This window comes from Neodiprion pinetum, chromosome 6 (assembly GCF_021155775.2).
Source record: "Neodiprion pinetum isolate iyNeoPine1 chromosome 6, iyNeoPine1.2, whole genome shotgun sequence".
Classification (NCBI taxonomy): domain Eukaryota; kingdom Metazoa; phylum Arthropoda; class Insecta; order Hymenoptera; family Diprionidae; genus Neodiprion; species Neodiprion pinetum.
In genome coordinates, this window is record NC_060237.1 from 1,896,726 (window position 1) to 1,915,189 (window position 18,464).

At 45.0% G+C, this 18,464-nt stretch overlaps 1 protein-coding gene across 1 annotated transcript in view; it reads right to left on the minus strand.

Annotated features, from left to right (window-relative positions):
- rg (A kinase anchor protein rugose) overlaps positions 1-18,464 on the minus strand; it is a 157,525-nt gene that overhangs the window by 97,871 nt on the left and 41,190 nt on the right. The window contains exon 2 of the mRNA XM_046633230.2: positions 18,338-18,442. Within this exon, the coding sequence (XP_046489186.1) occupies positions 18,338-18,442 (105 nt within the window). The remainder of the gene's footprint in view (positions 1-18,337; positions 18,443-18,464) is intronic.

Consider the following 18,464-nt stretch of genomic DNA (forward strand, 5'->3'; position numbering starts at 1 on the left):
TCGCAGATGAAAATGGAAATGGAAATGAAGCGCCGGGGGCGCTTCGAGCGTTGCAGATTTGCCGTTTTACTCGCGAATCGCTCCGCCGCCCGTTTAGTGCACATCACGCTCAGCCAGCTCCGCTACGCAAAGTGTTAAAGTGTTAATGCACGCGCCGAGCGAGAGCCGAGCTGTATCCACGTATGTATCCGCATCCAAATCCGCAAAATGCGTCGGCATTACCGTATGTGCCGCCTTCCGGTATGGGAATGGCGTATCGAATAAATCCGGGATTCAGGGTAAAACGAGGGCAACACCGCACGGACGACCAAGTTTTCAAAGAAAGCTCGTTTCCCGCAAACGAACGTTAGAATTATGTAAAAAATTTATAAACTTCCACGCCTTTTCTCGCGACAATAATTATTTCATTCAAACGCGGATCTTTTCACAACTATTTCTGTAACCTACGTTTGCATGGCAGTTAGCGATGCAGCGGATGCTGAGCTTTTTCTCTCCCCTCGTAGAAATTCTACATTCCAATCTCGCCGCTCATTGTCGAGTGTAGAATCTCTGTACAGGTGGCCTGATCAAAAAGAGTGCGAGGAAATTATATTCAACCCGGAATAAATTACGAGCCACGTTACAACTCGTGCGTTCGAGTTACACAGGACGGTGATGTCGGAATTTGCGTAAAGAAATTCCTTTGAACCGTTTGTACATATTTCAGCTCTCTCACTCTTTCTCTCTCCCCTCCCGTTTCGCAATTATTTGCGACACGTGTACGTGTCGAGGAAAGCTGAATAGCCGACAACATCAAACTTCGAATTTCCTTCCTTTTCTTATTAACTGATCTGACCACTGAATGATAATCTTATCTAGAATATTACGAATATTATATAAATTCTTGTTGAAACCTATGAAACAATAAGAGATCTAGATATGCGATTTCCGCGTAACACTCAAGCCGGAAATTCGATACTCGAAGTAGAAATGAGCTTCGGTTTGGCTTAATCCATTGACATGCCTGTGATTTCCCACCGACTGATTCGCACGTCGTATCTTTGCCTCGAATTCGCGACGAGTGATTGTGAGAGTAAAACTGGACACCGATAGAGCGGAATTCGGTTGGATTGAAAAATATGATGTAAACAATAGAAGTTGAGAGGATCGGATAGGAGGAATTGGAAAACAAAATACAAATCTCCGCCCCCGAAAAGGGGCCGGTAGCAATTTCAAGTTGTTTGCATTGCAGGGCCGGGTTTTTTTTTTGACCAAACGAAAATGTATATCAGTCCGCCTGTATACCAGACGCAAGAGAGCCGCGATTTTCCGTTATCAAAGCGAAACGCTAACGGCACGAGAGCCAGGCACCGTGCAAATAAACCTCGCCAGTTTTCAACCGGCGGTCACATATTTACGTATAAACTTCGACGCCGTCGTCGACAGTTTCCCCAAGGCAAACCCTTCGAGCATTGATTTCTTCTTTGCCGAAATTTAACGGTTCTGTTTGCTCGTCGAATCGAGAAAAACTACTAGCCCGCGAGATTATAGAAAACCTCGCTTCAAAACGCCGACTCTCTTATTTTTTTCTTTGCTTTATCAAGGGATAATTGGTTCGGCGATATGAGAATTTATGGCAAAAAAATGAATAAAAGATTGCCGATAAAATTTGCGCCCTATAGTGATAATATTTCCGCGCGATATTTTCATCGGTCTTTTACGTAATTTCGTTGGTTAGCAAAGAGACTTGCGGAAAAACCACCGATCGACTTCAGAATACCAAAATAGCTCTGTGCCCTCCCCTCTTGACTCAACCGCGCCGATCAAGCTGGGAAAATTTAATTCCTGCAACGAATTTAGCGATCCTCTGTATCGGCCACGAGATTCAAAATAGAGTTTGAAGTCTGCTGCAGCTTCGAGGACGATCTCATGGTATATCTGTTGACCAAACTTTCCCTACCTAAATAAGAGGCGAGGAAGAGCGAAAACATGGTTCAATCTCGGTCTCCGCGAACCCGCAGCGTGAATTTCATTAACTTTTCGAAGAATTTACAAAACGAGCTTTCGGACAAAAAATAAAAAAGATCCTTATCTAATTTGACCGAGCAATGTTGGTAAATGATTAAAACGTACTCGGTTCGTCTGCGGATCGCGATTGCCGTCAGTTTCAAAAAGAATAATCCCCAAGTTTTCTGCTCGGTAGGTAGACTGACAAAGGAATAAGACGAGAGAGAAGGAATCGCGTACGCGTACTTCAGCCACCCTATTATTCAGTATTCAGCGTGCTTTTTGTTAAGCACCGAGCCGAACGATGTTATCGAAGTTGACGCGAAACAAGCCGCACGTTTTATTATTGCGGATGACGTGTAACTTGGTCGAAATTCAGAGAGTCAAAGGTACGTCAGCTTGTACCCACTATCGTTTGATTCGAGTTATCCTTCTCTTTGTCTGTTAAAAATACAGTGAATATACCTGTAACAAGAGTGGAGATACGAAAGAGAGAGAGAGAGAGACTGACACAGAGGTTCGTAGTCAAAGTGACAAAGCTATTTGGTATTCCATGAATAATAACCTTTGGGAAGCCGCATTCGGTCTAGCTGGGAATATACACAAAGACGTGTTCGGCGGTGAACTATGCCAGAGGAAACTTGTGATGAACTTTAGACGTATTGTTAGATTTTGTTTCAAAGTAGTTATTCACGAAACGAACAGGATCCAAAGGTAGGTGAATCCAATAGTGTTTCCTTCGTTCTTCGATTAATTGCCCTCTCTGTGATAGATAGATTCGAATAGATCAACCGAGTCGAAGCGCTTTCGCTACGACGATAAAGGTAATAATGTACGAAGAGTGAACCGAAAGTAGAAACTCCTGGGAAATCGGTGAAATGTCAAATATATTTGAATCGACGACTTTGTACACGTTTCAAATGCCACAAGAAAGTTTACCCTGGTCATTAGTCTCGCAGCGAGGAAGAAAAGGGTCTTGGCGAACCCCGAATTCCATTCTGAAGAAGTACCCGCCTTTCTTACCGCAACGTAATAATAATAATACGCAAAAAACGGAAACAGAAAAAAAAAAAAAAAAAAACGTACAAAGCCAACAGCAAGAGGGAAAAACGTGAAAAAGCTTGGCGGTAGGCGGGGTTAAGTACATTTATTATAGATTCTTGCACGTGTGAAAGAGAGATCGTGGAGAGCGAGACTTGTTTCGCGGAAAAAAGTGTCCAAGGGAACAATGCGAGGAAAAAAGGACGCGAGGGTTTCGCTTGACACGCGCTGTGATGTCAAAAAAGGCATTAAACTTGATGCTGGAAAAACGGGACCAGCAAGAAAAACAAGGAATCGCCCCTCAGCCGGTTTCTTGGCATTGGTATACCGCTCCGTCTCTCTCTCTCTCTCCCTTTAGACCCACGTTTTGGGTGAAAAATATTCCAACTTACCGCAACGCCTATCAGCCGTTTTTCTACGCTGCAAAAAGCACGAGTTCAAAAAGAAGAGGGGTGGAAAAAAAGAAGACAAAAGTGCACAAAAAGCATATATACAAGTTTCACATTTTAGCAGATTTATTAAGCAAAATTTCGGGTGACGTGAAGCGAGGTTTAGTTTTGCGCAGTTTTTTTTTTTTTTTAGTTTTTGTGAATCGTACTCAGACATCGAACGAACATGCGACGATAAAAGCGTCCAACAAAAAAATAAAAATATCTTTTCGTTATGACGAAAGCAGGTGTAACTTTATTCGCAAGGATAGATTTTCCATCGCGTCTCTAATTTCTTTCACCTGAAGTTTAAGCAAGCGGTTTGTTGCGCGGGGTGAGATTGATTAAAAGTAGCATAGATTCACTTTCCGCGACGATAGTTGTAAGAGTTATCGAGTGTTTGGGGATTAAACCCCGTTAACCAAGCACTTTGTGTACTTAAGTAAGTGTCGTAGGCTAGAAATTGCGTTCCACCCTTTGTTTCGGGCCGCTCGCTCTTTCCTGTCGTTTTATACCACGCGCCGAGTCGACGAGAGATTCGTCTCGAGGTTCGTCCCCAGGTATGTATATAATATACCTATACCTACAACCTGTAACAGCCGAGCCGACTGATGCGAGTTTAAATGTTGAAGAGGGAAGAATGAAAGAGGAGTGACGGAATACAAACGCAATCTTGAGTGACACAGGCCGGATTAGTCATCGTTGAGGTAATACACCCGTAGGAATAATTGAAGCGGATTGTCGAGAGAGCCTTTCTCCCCCCGGCATGGTTTGCTGAAATTTAATAACTCCAGGAGAATAATGGTCGACGTTTATCAAACGGCTGAATAATCATCTAACGTCAGTTGAACTCTGAAGTTGAATAATGCGAGCACACATGTGACGATGTGACATGCACACACTCATTGTATATATATATATATATATATATATATGTATGTATACAACGAAGCGCGTCATTTCCCGCAATAAATTCTATACATGACATATTCCGCTGTCAAATGTAACAAGCGAAAAAAGAAGTCGGCGCAATTTGGGAATTAGTCGGAATTCGTTGAGGCCCGGAGGTGAAAATTGAATTGGATAGCGAGACGAGAAAAGTGTCGGACGGGTGGGAATAAGGTCAAAAAACCGGATCAGGGTGCGTGAAGGCAAAAGAAACGGCTTCTGTCGGGGTTGATTTCGCCGTCGAGCAGATGACGGCGGCGGCGCGTATCCGCGAGGGGAAAAGAAATTAATATTCCGCGAGGATACGGCGGCGGCGGAATATAAAGCGGTGCATGAAATTCGCGTCCATGTACCGCGGCGAGGTGGCCCGGAATTCGAGGGATGACGTTGCGTGTTACGTTTCTCCTTTCCTCCCCCCAACGAGGGAGGGGGGATTTTCGCCACCGACTTAGCTGTTTGAAACCGAATCGCGGGGCTGGATCGAAGGGTGGGTATATTGGAAAGTATGGGTACAAAGGGGAGAAGGTTGAGATAAATTCCATCAAATCGAATCGTATTTGGACTCTCGTCGAGAGGCGAGCAAGCAAAGAATAAAAGAAAGGAGAGGAGAGGAGAGGAAAGGAAAGCAAGAAAAATAGCGACCGAGAAGAAAGCAAACGCGGGAACGGAGCAGGAGGAGGATGAGGATGAGGAGGAGGTCCCACGTGGGGAACGGCGAACACTGAGCGTAAAGGGAATATTAAACACCATTGGGATGAGGTCGGCAATCCCTCACGTAGATGGACGGGTCATCCCCCGCCACACCTCGTCTCTGCTCTACTGGTCCCACTCAGCCTTCCACCCTTGAAGAACGACGCGCCATCTCCCCGCCAAAATGTCTTGTCAAAATTGTGGACTATCCTCTTAAAGTGAAAGCAAAACGCGATCTACGATAGATCGACGGTGTGATAATTGGAGATTTCCTAACGGTTGCATTATACGTATAACAAGTTTAGGCGAAATGTGGTTTTCCGTACCTCGAGTGTTTCAATTTCTCAATTTTACAGGCGTGATTTCATATGATTCGAGTCTGGGATGAATTACGATGGAGTAGCTCGCGTCGCCGAGGGTTTCCCAAGTCGCTACGACCAACGAATTTATAATTTTCGCAATTTAATTTAATATTAAACCCTTGGATAAAACTTGCAACATTATATATATACACTGCCTAGAGGAGGAATAAAAAGGTAGGCGGGGGAAAGCGAATTAACCGAGTAAAAAAAGCGTCGTGTGCTTTGAACGAAGACCTCGTTCGTTAACGATTAATACACGTATGACCTGTATTCTTTTACGATCTTATTTCCGGATGCATTCGTCCGCATCCCTGATTGCGGAAAGACGTGGCACTTGAGCGCCGTTCAACATTTTTATCAAAGAAAAACCAGTTAGGCGGGAAGTGTCTTCACCGTGAGTTGGACACACGAGAGTTGTTTTATCTGTCCTCTCGTCGTAACGAGTGTGAAAATTGACGGGTGTTAAAATATATGTTTGCGAATTTCAACGCGGCAAGCATCAATTCCACAAGTGACCATCGCGTATCCGTTCTCCAGCTATAACACACACATCGTACTTGTGTAAGGTAGGGCTGAGCCACGAGTCACGGCCTTGCAACGTAGTTTGTGAAATTTCTCTAACGAGCTCTATTCAACGCGCGATGATTGAGGTCCATATTACGTGCCTGACCTACGCAGGATGTCCACCCGGGGGTGACAGAGGCGGCCGCCTGCGATGTCGCAACTCGACGTTTTCATCCCTCAAAAAGTCTGGAGGCTCACTTTTTGCTCATCAATGCGGAAGAGCGACCAGCAAAAAGGTCAGTTTTCAGAGTTCCGATTCAATTCGCTTGAGGAAATACCGCGCGAGTCTGGCGGATCACTGTCAGAGCAGACAAATTGAATCAGATGGAGTATTTTGCCCGAGTCAAGATTCCGGAAGGTGGACGGTTCGCGGATTTTTTTCGCGAATCTGAACCGCTGGTGGCACCGGCAACGCGCATGCAAACAGACCGAGAGAAGGAGAGAGAGTGAGAGAGAGAGAAACGTGAACCGCGATCGAAATTGCACACCACTAGAGACGGGAGGACGATAAGATTCGACCGAACGAGAGTATAGGTGGCTCTCTTATTCCGCGGATATCTTCTTTCCCGTCAACCTCGGTATACCGGGATTTCGATAATTCAATGTCGGCATGAGATTGGGCGCCGGTATCTGGAGCGAAGAGTAATTGACGGAGGCGGGTGATATAGGCAAAATCGAATCGCAGGAAGATCCTCCGTAGGATGATGTCGTCGATACCCTCGTTAGAGACGCGAGAAATAACAACCAACTAGTTACAAGGATAGGTTTCCCGGTCTCTTGTTTTTTTTATTCTCACCGTCAACAACCCGAGGTGAGTAATTGATCATTTGCGTTGGTATTATCCCGCGACGTTAGCCGCAGGCTGAAGAGGCGTTCGATACAAATCCGTAGAACCATAAATGTCGAGCGAAGAGGTTCCTCGGGTGAAAAGCAGGCTGATATTTGCGTGAAATTGTCCTCTAAGTATCGTTTGGTAAACTTATGTTGTTCGCGTTGTGTGTCGAAAGAGCGGTAAGGCCATTTGTAAGTAAAATAGTCCGAAAGACATCTTGCATTCTTGAAATATACGAGATCTAGGTCGTTCGAAATTGTGGCGAGGTTTCTTCCACCGCGCATCGAACGTCGCGAATCCTTTATAGATCCACCGCTGGTAAACAGATGGTAAAATCGAACGGGAATGACGAATATAACTCCGCCTAGTCTGGCCTCTCTGCATAAACTGCACTTCTTCCGCTATCCAGGCGGCTGGAATCATTGGCTCAAGAATCCGATAACCGCGAGACGTACCCCGGTTCGAGAAAGATCGGACGAAGCTTTCCCTCTCTCGCTTCATCTCCGGCCTTCGAGTCCGACAACCTGCCCCTTCGATAATTCTCTCCGGCGATATATCCCGACCAGCCAATGCGAGATCAGCACTCCGGATTCGGGAAAGCTCTTGAGATAACAACGTTATCAGAGACACCGCAAATGTTATTTCTCCACTACGCGTCGAGGTCCGAGTGTATCCGGAACCGAGTTCACCCGGAAATTGGTGATATTCCAGCTGCACCTGTGCGTTTCCTTCGGCCTAGGGTTCAGCTTTTTGTCGGGGTGTGTACCTGCGCTTTTCGTTATACGACCGTGGGATTGGACTCTCGGTAACCCGGGTCGATTTTGTGGAGCATAATTGGTTGGAATCTCGTGTGAGCCGAGTATGTAAATACCCGAGAAGAAGCAGGCGGTGGGCTGCTGCTTTATATATGGGATCCATCTCGTCTCGGGGAAGCATGGCGAAACTGCCTTCTGGCGTAGTTAGCATAAAACCTGACTTTTTATCCCCTAGAGTCGATCTCTTCGTCATGGAAATTTCAAGACACGGGCAGGGCCTCGCCTTTTCCTTACCTTTTTCACTTTTCTTCTATATTTCTTTTTTTGCCTTTATTTTTTGCGCCATTAAAGGACAAACGACGCGACCCGATTTAACCGTCAACTTTTAAGAGAACAAAAATCTGGCCGACGTTGCAACAAGTTTTTCAGTTAATGCCCCCCTATTCCGGCCTTCAAACTGCGTCATATTCTAGAATTTTATGACTTGTTGGTACAGCAAAGTGGGAGAACGGAAAGAGCTCGGCAATTCTGCTGAATCTATTTCAAAACCTTTATCTCTCTGTGATATTTCATCCCGTAACAGCCGGAAACTGGAGTGAGATTTTTCTCCGCGTAATCCTATATTATATATTCTCGCGATTCTCCCCAATATCGACGACGCTGATCTCCCACTGGCTTTTGATGTATCGACTCGAGATTATAATCATCAATTATAACTTTGACGGTTCATTGTTCAGAGGAAGTTTAGCTCAGCGAAGAGAGTGTCCAACTGAGACTCATTGCTATTTCCGAGATAAGTGTATACGTGGGAGAGGACCGAGAATAAAGAAGAGTCGATACAAATCCCCGGGAGTAAAAGATTAAAAGGTTTACTTTGCGCGCGTGTCTTTGTACTATCGAAAGGAGCCCACTTTGAGCCACCTTAATTAACGGGGTGCCGGAGAGAGAGAGAGAGAGAGAAAACGGATATCGGTTTCTAAGAATACAACGAAGAGAAGGAGGACCAGTAGCACCGTCTCAGCTTTCCCGTCTCCAGCAGCGTTTGACGTTCCTTTTACCCGGATCCTGTTCCACATTCCGCTCTTTCTTTCTGTTTTGTTCTATTTTCGTGGAAACGAACGCTCGGAGTTATGGAGTTTGAAGAATTTTGGAAACAACGTATTCAACCGAAGAATCTGCTCGCGGCAGCAAAGCCATATATTATCTGTCTGTGAAGCAAATAACGAGCTTTCGATCAATCAGAGCTTTGCAGACGAGCCTGACGGGTAACACAGCCACGTCTGGATACTGCTGAAGAATTTCTGCGCACGAATCGTCATTCGCCGTTGCAATAACTGCTACCATCCGAGCCCGGAGTAGAGTGACGTCAAGAGGCGAAGCTAAAAGCGTGGCTTTTGGGTGGCAGGAATGACGGAACGGCTTCTTACGTGAAGTCCTTTCGCCGGAAGTATCCCGGGAGACGAAGAGGAGGATGGGGAGGAGGTCGGACAACGTAATTTGTCGCTGTCCCGGAATGCCGGCGCGGCCAGGTGATCGTGACGTTTCATCTTCCTTAACGTTAAGGCGTCGCGAGACCGTCACACCGATTTAGGAGGCCGTTATTCTTCCGTTATCGTCATACCCCGATAAAGGTTACAACGCTGCACGCTTTGCCGAACGTACGTCCATTCTTTCATCCCTCGAAGCTGTCGCCAATCCCTACAATATTATCGTCGCCTCCGCGAACTGTCCTCCATTTATTCACGACTCAGGGTGCATCAGGTTTTTATTCAATTTTCTTGGCACCCACGTGGTCGCTCTCTTTCTCTCTTTCTCTCGGTTTTTCCTGGTTCTACATGGGTGGCTGCTCAAGCCCATAGCCGAGGGCCTCGCAGTATTTTATTTCACGACGTGTGTCAACGCTTTGTCTCGCTCCTTTGGTTCCCGTCATTTATATTTTATATCCCATTCCTCACCCGCCACAAACGATTCCAGAGAATTTCCTAATTTTCACCCGACGCACGTAGCGTCTCCACCCCTGAAATATAGCATCCAACCTCTCAGTCTCACCTTGAATTCCCAACGTGAAATAAGAAACCTGAGGTACTTAATTCCAGCTGATCATTCGTCGATTCAATTGCGAGTAACAGTTTCTCTTTCCATGTTCCAACGTGCAGACCGGATGACGAGGATTGCAGCAGAGACTCATCGAGGCGGATGCAGGACGCGTTCGAGTGGTATGAAAGCGGAGTGGTGAATCGGTTGGAAGTCGATTCATCGAATATGACTACTCCGATAGCGTTTCAGTCCCCTAGAAGGCTCTCCAGCCGCGTTGAAGCAGGGAAACCCCTGCGGTGGAATAATTTTCCAGTTCGCGGGTGAACGCTAGGCGCAAAGCATCAGGCTCCGGGGATGAAGCTAAGCAAACCGGAACGACACACACGCACGCACACGTACCAGCCACGGGGAGTAAGAGGAGCGAAGTAGAAACAGAACAGAATGTGGCAGGCAGGCAGGAAGGAAGGAAGGAAGGAAGGAAGGAAGGACGGCGCACACTCAGCCATGTCGACAAGGCTTGCTACCGTGCAGTATGGCGCCGTTGTCGCTTCGTGCAGCAGCGAACGACGTCGTGACGTCGACGCAAATTCTCTCATCGGTATGTCACGGGTGCACCAGGTAGAAGCCAGCCACTCACCGCCGCGTTGGATACACAGATTAGAAAACTTGTGTGAATGCGGCGAGCTCGAAGACGTCGTCGAGACAGTTGACGCTAAAGACGAAGAAGTCGTCGGTCGTCGCGTCGGATTGGACTCCGTGGCTTCGAGATCGGAAATACTTGGTTAGAGTTCCGTAAAACTTCACGTAGCCTCCCCTCGCAAGTTTATTCCGGCAGCAGCATCACGATGCAAAGGTACTACAATGAGACGCGATTGGGTATTCATAGGGGTCCTTCGAGGCTCGATTAAACATAGTTGAAAGTTCCTCCCTGGCTAGAATCCTGGAACGAACAAAGTTTCTCCAGGCGGTAACGGTACGTGCCTCGTGCAGGTTTAACCCGTTTTCGGTCGACTCGACTCGACGCTCGCGAGCTTGCTGCACGGCTCAATTCCCTTGTCTTTTCCCTTAAAGAGTTTGAGGATCCTTTCCTCGTTGCTTTTTACGACCATCCCAAGTTTCACGCTCTCGTCCAGACTGATGGAGCCCTTGATTTTTCTCCGGCCTTAGCGCCGCCGCTCATTTCCACCCCTCGGTTACAGGCGACACCCTCCTGCGCGACGGGCACAGACACACACACACCCAAAACAGTTGGTTGAACGACCCCGTTCCGAGTTTCACTGAGCATTACGCATTGTTTGCGCACCAAGCGTCATCTTCGAAGACTTTCCACCCTCCGTTAGCAGCCGTTGTAACTTTAGGCGGAGCCCGAAACCCCCACAAATCTCAGAAACGACGGTACCGTTCTGCAGATTTCTTCGAGTCGAAGCCAGAGCTCGAATTCAAGTTCCTCACCTTGCATGCAAATACGTGATCCAGCAGTCATGCACAAACCAGGACAAAGTGTCGTTCATTAATTTTCTCCAAGCTCCGAGTAGGAGGGCGAGAGGCCATAATTCACCGCGATGCGCGCGTCTGAATTTATTCGGGGTCTTCATCCTCCGTCTCATATTTGTCGCCTCCGTGTCGTTGAAGAAACGCCGTCGCTAGTTGACGGAAGAGACACGGACGCGGATTAGAGAGTAATGGAGAAAGATCGCGAGGGCAGAGTAAGATGGATATAATTTATCCCGCAGGACTCGTGCGGGTCGAGTCGATTCCTAAGACAGCTCGGCTCCTCTTCCAACCGTATGTCCAGCAGTTTCGAGGCGTGTGTCGGGCGTTTAAGCGAAAACCGGGGATCGAACGAAAGCCATTAGTCGGTAACACGGGTCGCATACTAATGTCCTCCGCAAGTAGCAACGGCACGGTTGCCACCGAGTCCGAAGAGTAGAGTGAAAAATGGGAAATCGAAGACAGCCTGCATGCAGCTTGTACGATAAGACAGAGAGATTCGATGCTGCGGCCTCTAATCAAATCCAGGGTAAAACTCAGCCTCGCTCGGCATTATTGGAATGATCGGTTAAAATTTCGACCCACATCCCAGGATGTCGACGATACGTTGCCTTGTTCGAGAAATTCATCAACCACCCGTCGTCGATGATCAACGCCGTTACAACTATCGACGTTTCCGAAAGTACGGCTTCAAAGTTTCAGCTGCACAGTTGCACCCACCCCAAAAGGACTCCACTTCTGTGTTTCGCGCCTCTCGATTGACAGTGCAGAACTGAATCTTTCGCGCTCGGTTCAAGTCGGGAGGCGCCGATTGTAATCACGGCAATCAGTTCGTCGGAGACATTGTCAACCATGAAACAATTTCCGTTTCATCTTCCGCGAGCATCCCGAATGCGCAGAAGGCATTAAGGGGGTTTCAAGGACTTTCGAAGTGGATATTCGATTGTTTTTCATTTCCGGGACGCCACTCGATGGAAGGAAACTGGAATGGAGACGTACAGCGATCCGGAGAAGCCAGGCGCGAGGAATTCCCGTCGGTCATCGGAGCGTCATCCGGAGGATAGCCGTTGGCTCCGACGGCAAGCCAGACGAGGAGCCCTTCCCAGAGAGCTTGCGACGAGCCGGTTGGCCGGTCGGCTGCTGACGGTGATAAATCAATATATTCTACTCACGCAGTGGCGTAACCTAGGCGAAATGGCTGCTTTTGTCGACTAAACCAGGGTAATTCGCTCTACCGAGCAGGCAGGCCGGCCGTCGAGAGTGTTTCTTTCCTCTCGCGCCCCGGTCCATTCAGGCGGGTGCAAAAATGGGCGGTCCGCTATCTGTCTGACCCACGCGCGTCGTTTCCACTGCGATATCTTTTAAGACAGCGTAAATAATACGTCTTGGTCCAGGGCTAATAGAACCAACCAAAAACCGGGCGACCTCGAGGCGTCGTCGACGTAGCCGTCACTTCGAGAAAAACACCACCACCTTCGTCAAGAATCAGAATTGTATAAAGGTTTCGCGGATATTAAACAGCTGACAAGACCGAAATGTTCTGTTCGGAACACGGTAATAAAGGGAAATGAAAATGTTTTTTTGGAGGCTTTGGAAATCGTGGAACGAGGATGGAAAAATATGGGCGAGCCTCTGGATGCGAATTTTTAGATGCTGGGTAGCCCAAGATACCATCTCGCTCGTGACGGGGTGGAGGGAGGATGAAAAAACTGCCCATTCACCGAGTAAGTCAACGTTCGCTACTCGGCGGAGAAGAGTATATTAAATTTTTTTTTTCTACGTCAGATTTCAACGAAGAGTAGCCGAGCTGATATAATTACCAAAAGTGACAGGGAGGAGGCTGAAGCGGGGGCAGGGTCGCTGATTTTTTTATATTCCAACGTAGCGAGGAGAATCGAGGGTCTCAGTGACTGTGAGACGGGACAAACTTTTAGCCTGCGTACTTTGTGAAAGTACGGCTAATGTTAGAATGCTTAAAAACGCCTTCAGGTTAATGGAAAGTGTTAAATATGGATCAAAGGAAAATAAGAGCTTTGCGAAGAGCGGAACGAGCGGGAAGGCGCTTCACAAAGAAACGGGAATTTTCACGAGGCGTTGTCGTACGTGGAGAAATATCACTATACCGCGGCGTGATCGAGATGAAGAGGATCTCTAACGGATCGACGGGGCACTGCGGCACACACATGTGGTGAGTAAAATTCGCCTCCTATAGCCGTTCTCTTTTACCTGTACGAAAAAAAAAATAAACAACTTTGACGAACAGAGCAGTCGATTGAATGAATTCCAGAGAGCTTTTTACGCAGGCATATCCATATCGAAGCTAATTTAATTATCCGAATTATCAGTAAGGGAAACATGTTTGTTTTTGGTTTACAAATTTAATTTGCATGTTTAATTTTTGCAGGCTGCTATAAATATATGAACCGTATTGTATGATTAGGTACACAGAGTGATGACAGGCAGTTGCGTCGGTTCGTTACGTGGACCGAAAATCGAGGGGCCGGCGAATCACTCGAGCAATTATATATATATATATATTCATTTATTTTTCGTTCCCCCGTTCCTTACTTTGTCCGGCAATGTTTTCCTCACTCGTGTTTGCAAAAAAAAAAAAAGGGTGAAGCGTTGACTAGTAAATTAAAAATCGTCAAACACATATATAATGTGTAATGCGTCAAAGTTCACCTCGTTAACAAAATATCGAACGAAGCGTAAGTAATACTTTTGCCATACAAGCGGGGTTCGACGGTGGTTCACTCTTCTCTTGGTATGCGTTACATTAAAAAAAAAAAAAAATTTAGTAAAGCAAGAGAGGAAAATCAAAGCAAAGTTATTAGCAGCGCGCTGAGTGCACGCAGAAACTTCAAATAACGAACATTTTACTTCACGCTACATGCGCGGTTGGGCGATATTACTTTAACTGAGAATTTTTAATATAGAAAAGTACATTTTTCTTCTTTTTTTTTTTTTTTTTTTTTTTGAATAAAAATTTTCGCCCGTTCATCGTTTACATTTACTTTCTCTACCTCTTCTCTCTTTCGCTCTCTCTCAAATACGTCACAGGCGGCTAATTGGAGCTAAAACGGATAAAAAGTAAGACGTGGATAGATATTATAATATCTCAAGAAGAATGCAGAAAATTTCCAAGAGAAATGAAATGAACTGGATATAAGATGTACTTTACGTAGCAGCTGAGTAGTTTAAATGAGTACAAAAGCTGATGAAAAATACCGTCGAGAGTCTCCCCCGTTTCATTCCTTCTGGCAAAAGAATTTTCCCAGTTCTCGCATGGTTTACCGTGGTAAAATTTTTCCTGCAAAATTCTGACTAACGTAGGTACATATATAAAGAAAAAATTACAAGAGGTAGAAAAAAAGAAAAATATGAACAAAAAAAGAAAAAAATCTTCGCGGAAAAATATCCTTTGAGCAAGTTTTTAGAATAAAACAATCATTCCGTTCCTACATCCCACGTTGAATACGACATATCGTTATATTTCAATTACGGAATGGAGGCAATCGGGATGAAACGCGTGCAATCAAGCTTAAAATCGCGTTGGTTAAGGCAGATACGCGATACATCTTAAACACTCAGAGAAATGATTTCCACCAAGTTTGTAGACGACAAAGATCGAGCGTCGAGCGCCACGAAACTGCGACCCGTAGTGGATGGCGGTGGGTAATAATTGAACCTTGGCGTTTCGCCAGGATCCGTGTTAGTGCCAATTAAGGATTACCCGTCACGCAAAGGTTGGCTCTTTAGGTGTCCTGGCCCATCTTAGCCAGGACAACGCAGTGAACGAGTGACTGCGAGACGGCGGCAGATATATCCGTTGACATATGCCCGGAAGGTCCTTCTTTCCACTATTTGCCCGACTATTAGCCCCCGGCGAACCCTGAAGCCGGGTTCGGGCGACGCGTACGCGTAAGTATCACGAAGGCCTTTCCCGAGGACTTTACGCCGGCTGAATTAATAAGAACACCCAGCAAACGCTCTCGCTTTTCGCGCCGAACCGGTGAAACCAATCGCAATTGCTTACAATCACGAATTCGGAGCTTTCCTTTCTCGTCTCGTTGTTTAAAATCAGTATGAAACGGGTTTCCACCAGATGTCGTCTTATATATTTTTTCGGCTGAGGTGTGAGATATTTGACAGGCCACAGACGGGAAAACGGACAGGGGATGAAGGCGAACGGCCGGGGGATGAATATATATGAAAAATCGCACTTCGCAACCGTTACCCTTCACTTTTCCATTATTTTCCACTTTTCAAACGACAATGAAGATCAAAATACTAAAAAGATTCAAATTGCGTTGTTACATTCGATCCCGGTGGGTGAAAAAAAATTGCGCTGGACGGGGGTCGGGTTCGCGTTAGCGATCGAATCCCCGCTTTGATCAACGTTACCGTAAATTTGATGCTTCGGTCAAAAAAACAGAGACAAACCCACGAATAAAAAGGGAACGGCAGAACGAAGAATGATACGTGAACAAATAAATTCCAAACTTTCATTTCGCGCAAACCGATGACGAATATTTAGGTACCGACACCCGAGTAGAAGACGATCAAGTTCCAACGATAAGTCCTCGATGCAGGATAACTAACAGAGGTTGCTGAATACTTCTTGGAAAACGGAAACACCGAAGACAATCGACGATCGACAATCAATCGGTAAAGAGGGTTTGGAACCCGATATTCTTCAACCGAAGAAGAAGATGCGCTCGCTCAGTCAGTCGATCGATTGTCTCCGTTTACTCGTCCTTTCTTGAAAGTCGGTCCTTTGCCAAGTGAAACCAACGCCGACTTCAGACGACTGTAGCGGAATCGAGAAGATTCAAGATGCGGTCTTCTTCCGAGAAATGTTTACTCCTTATCTCTCGTACTTCGTAACGAGTCTCTTTGTAATTCACAACCCTTATACATATAAGAGCCCGAAGAAACCTGATAGAGCATCCGACCTTACTCCTCGAAGAGCGCGATGCATGCTGTGGACTGTTACGCACAAGGGTGTTATATTACACGAATTTGCGGGTGTGTGATAAAAAGGAAACTGTGTTCCTGTGCTCCTTACAGGGATGAGTTCTCCTCGTTACGTTGCTTCCGAGACTGTTGTATGAATTTCCAACACGCGAGACGTTCGACAAGCGTTACAATTTTCAGAAGGATCTTTGCTTGAGAAACCGTGGCACAATTAGTGTACACGTACCTACTTACTTGTTTCAACGACAAAAGGATTCGATGGAAATTGATGAAACATCTGCGTACACTCGCAGCTAAGGTTTGACGATACCGAGTTTCAACAGTTTGAACAAGTTTCAGTAGACCACGGATAAACTCAGGGAACTTGGATATTGCGTGCGAAATTATTGATCTACTCGATGATCAACTTTTAAAGTGAAACATGGTTTTCGGTACACGTAAAATGAAATACGGGCTCTTTGCGTTTTGCCTTTATTTTGACCATTTCGAGCTCTCCGAAAAGGCAAGTACTTTGAGGCTTCTAGTTGAAGCTCCGATAGTTTGTTTCACTTAATCATTTATTTGGGAAAATGCGGCACGCGCTTTCTTATTCACAAGATATACACATAACGATAATTTATAAATCGGAGCAACGCTTCAACTTATTGCTAATTGTAGAGCAGATAATATAGCCTAAAGTAATTATAAACTTTTAAAAATCTGTACAAATTTTAAAGATTTCCAATCGAGTCGTATCGTTTATTATTTTATTTGTCGTTATTCGGTTTGAAGTATCAAACCGATCAATGCTCCGATTCGCGACACACGCGCACAATATCACGTTATGAATTTTTTCCCAAAAATATTTTTTACTTGCTTTAACGTGGATGAAAAATAAATTTAAAAAAAAAATGAAAAAATGCGGTATTTTTGCGAAAGGATGACGTAGCGGTATTTATTATTGATGTTACTGCCACCGCATAGCGTTCATTTAAATTCCCAGCGGGTATATTCGACTGTATTCGAGCCTGCAGGGATGGTTGTGGTGGTGCAGGCGCAGCACGAACAGCAATTTTTAAGCTCACCATTTTTCCCTCCCACGTTTTTTCCATTCCTTTTTACTCTGCTTCCTCCTTTATTCATATCGCCAGCATTTTCGCGTACTGCAGTTAATATCGGTTTACTTCTTATACGGGTTCGTTATTATCGGTTTCGATACTGCAGCCGGTGTATCCGGCCATGCGAATGCAGTCTGTGTATATTGTGATCGATAATAAATTTCATTCTTTATTCATATTCGTTACGTTTAATTTAGTCTGGCTGAAAATTTTCACATATTTTAATAATACCGAGAAGTCAATTATTAAACGATATTATATAGGAATACAGGTACGTCGATCGAGATTAAACAATGTGGACGATATTCATTAAATTCTGTATTATACATAACCAGTATGCCCTCGAGCGGCGTAAGCGTTACAAGTTGCAATACAAAATTCCTCAAATTAAATTTCTAATTAAAATTTCATGCCTCATACCGAGGGAAAAATTAAACCCCCCTATGCGGTTATATTATATTGTTAAATTCCCGTGCAACATGTGCGTCGTCAATTTTTCTACATTATTATAAATTTCGCGAATTAATTATGCTTCATTCATCTATAGTGCGTTATTCGGGTATGATTAATCGAACTCGCGCCAATATATTCGTTACATATTAACGCGATCATCGCGGCGTGGCGAGTGATTAATCATCACGACGGGAATATATATTATATTTTCACTTTTAGACAGCTCTGAGGCTAAATATTCCCCTATCTCTCTCTATCTCTCCGGTTTAAAATTATCGCAAATACGAATACGTGTATATTTTATTTTCTGTAAATTATTGTTATTTATTTATTTATCTATTTTTACTTTTTGTATTTTTAAATTTAGACTTATGGTATAAGAACAATTGTATTTTTTCAACGTCAATTCCAACAAAAAAATTAAAAACAAAGTTACAACCACAAAAAGAAGAATTATCCAATTAGTTGAGTAAAATGATTTCATACAGCATTCACTAGAGAGAACCGTCGAGTTAAACGTGTGTGACGCTTTTTTCTTCATATACGCAATAAAAAATTACAAATTAAACGTTAAAAATTCTAAAAATTTGAACAAATATTACAATTATATAAAGTGAACCTGCCGGGACATTATATTTGGTTAAATTTTTCCAACAGTGACAATACGACTCACCTGTAAATTTGGCGGGCAGTGATCCAGCAGCTCGAGCATGTGCCTGATGTTCTGCGCGTCCTGAATAACGAAGTTCAGTTCCATGTCAAATTCGCCCCCGACGAGCTGTAAGAGAGAAAAAGGAAAA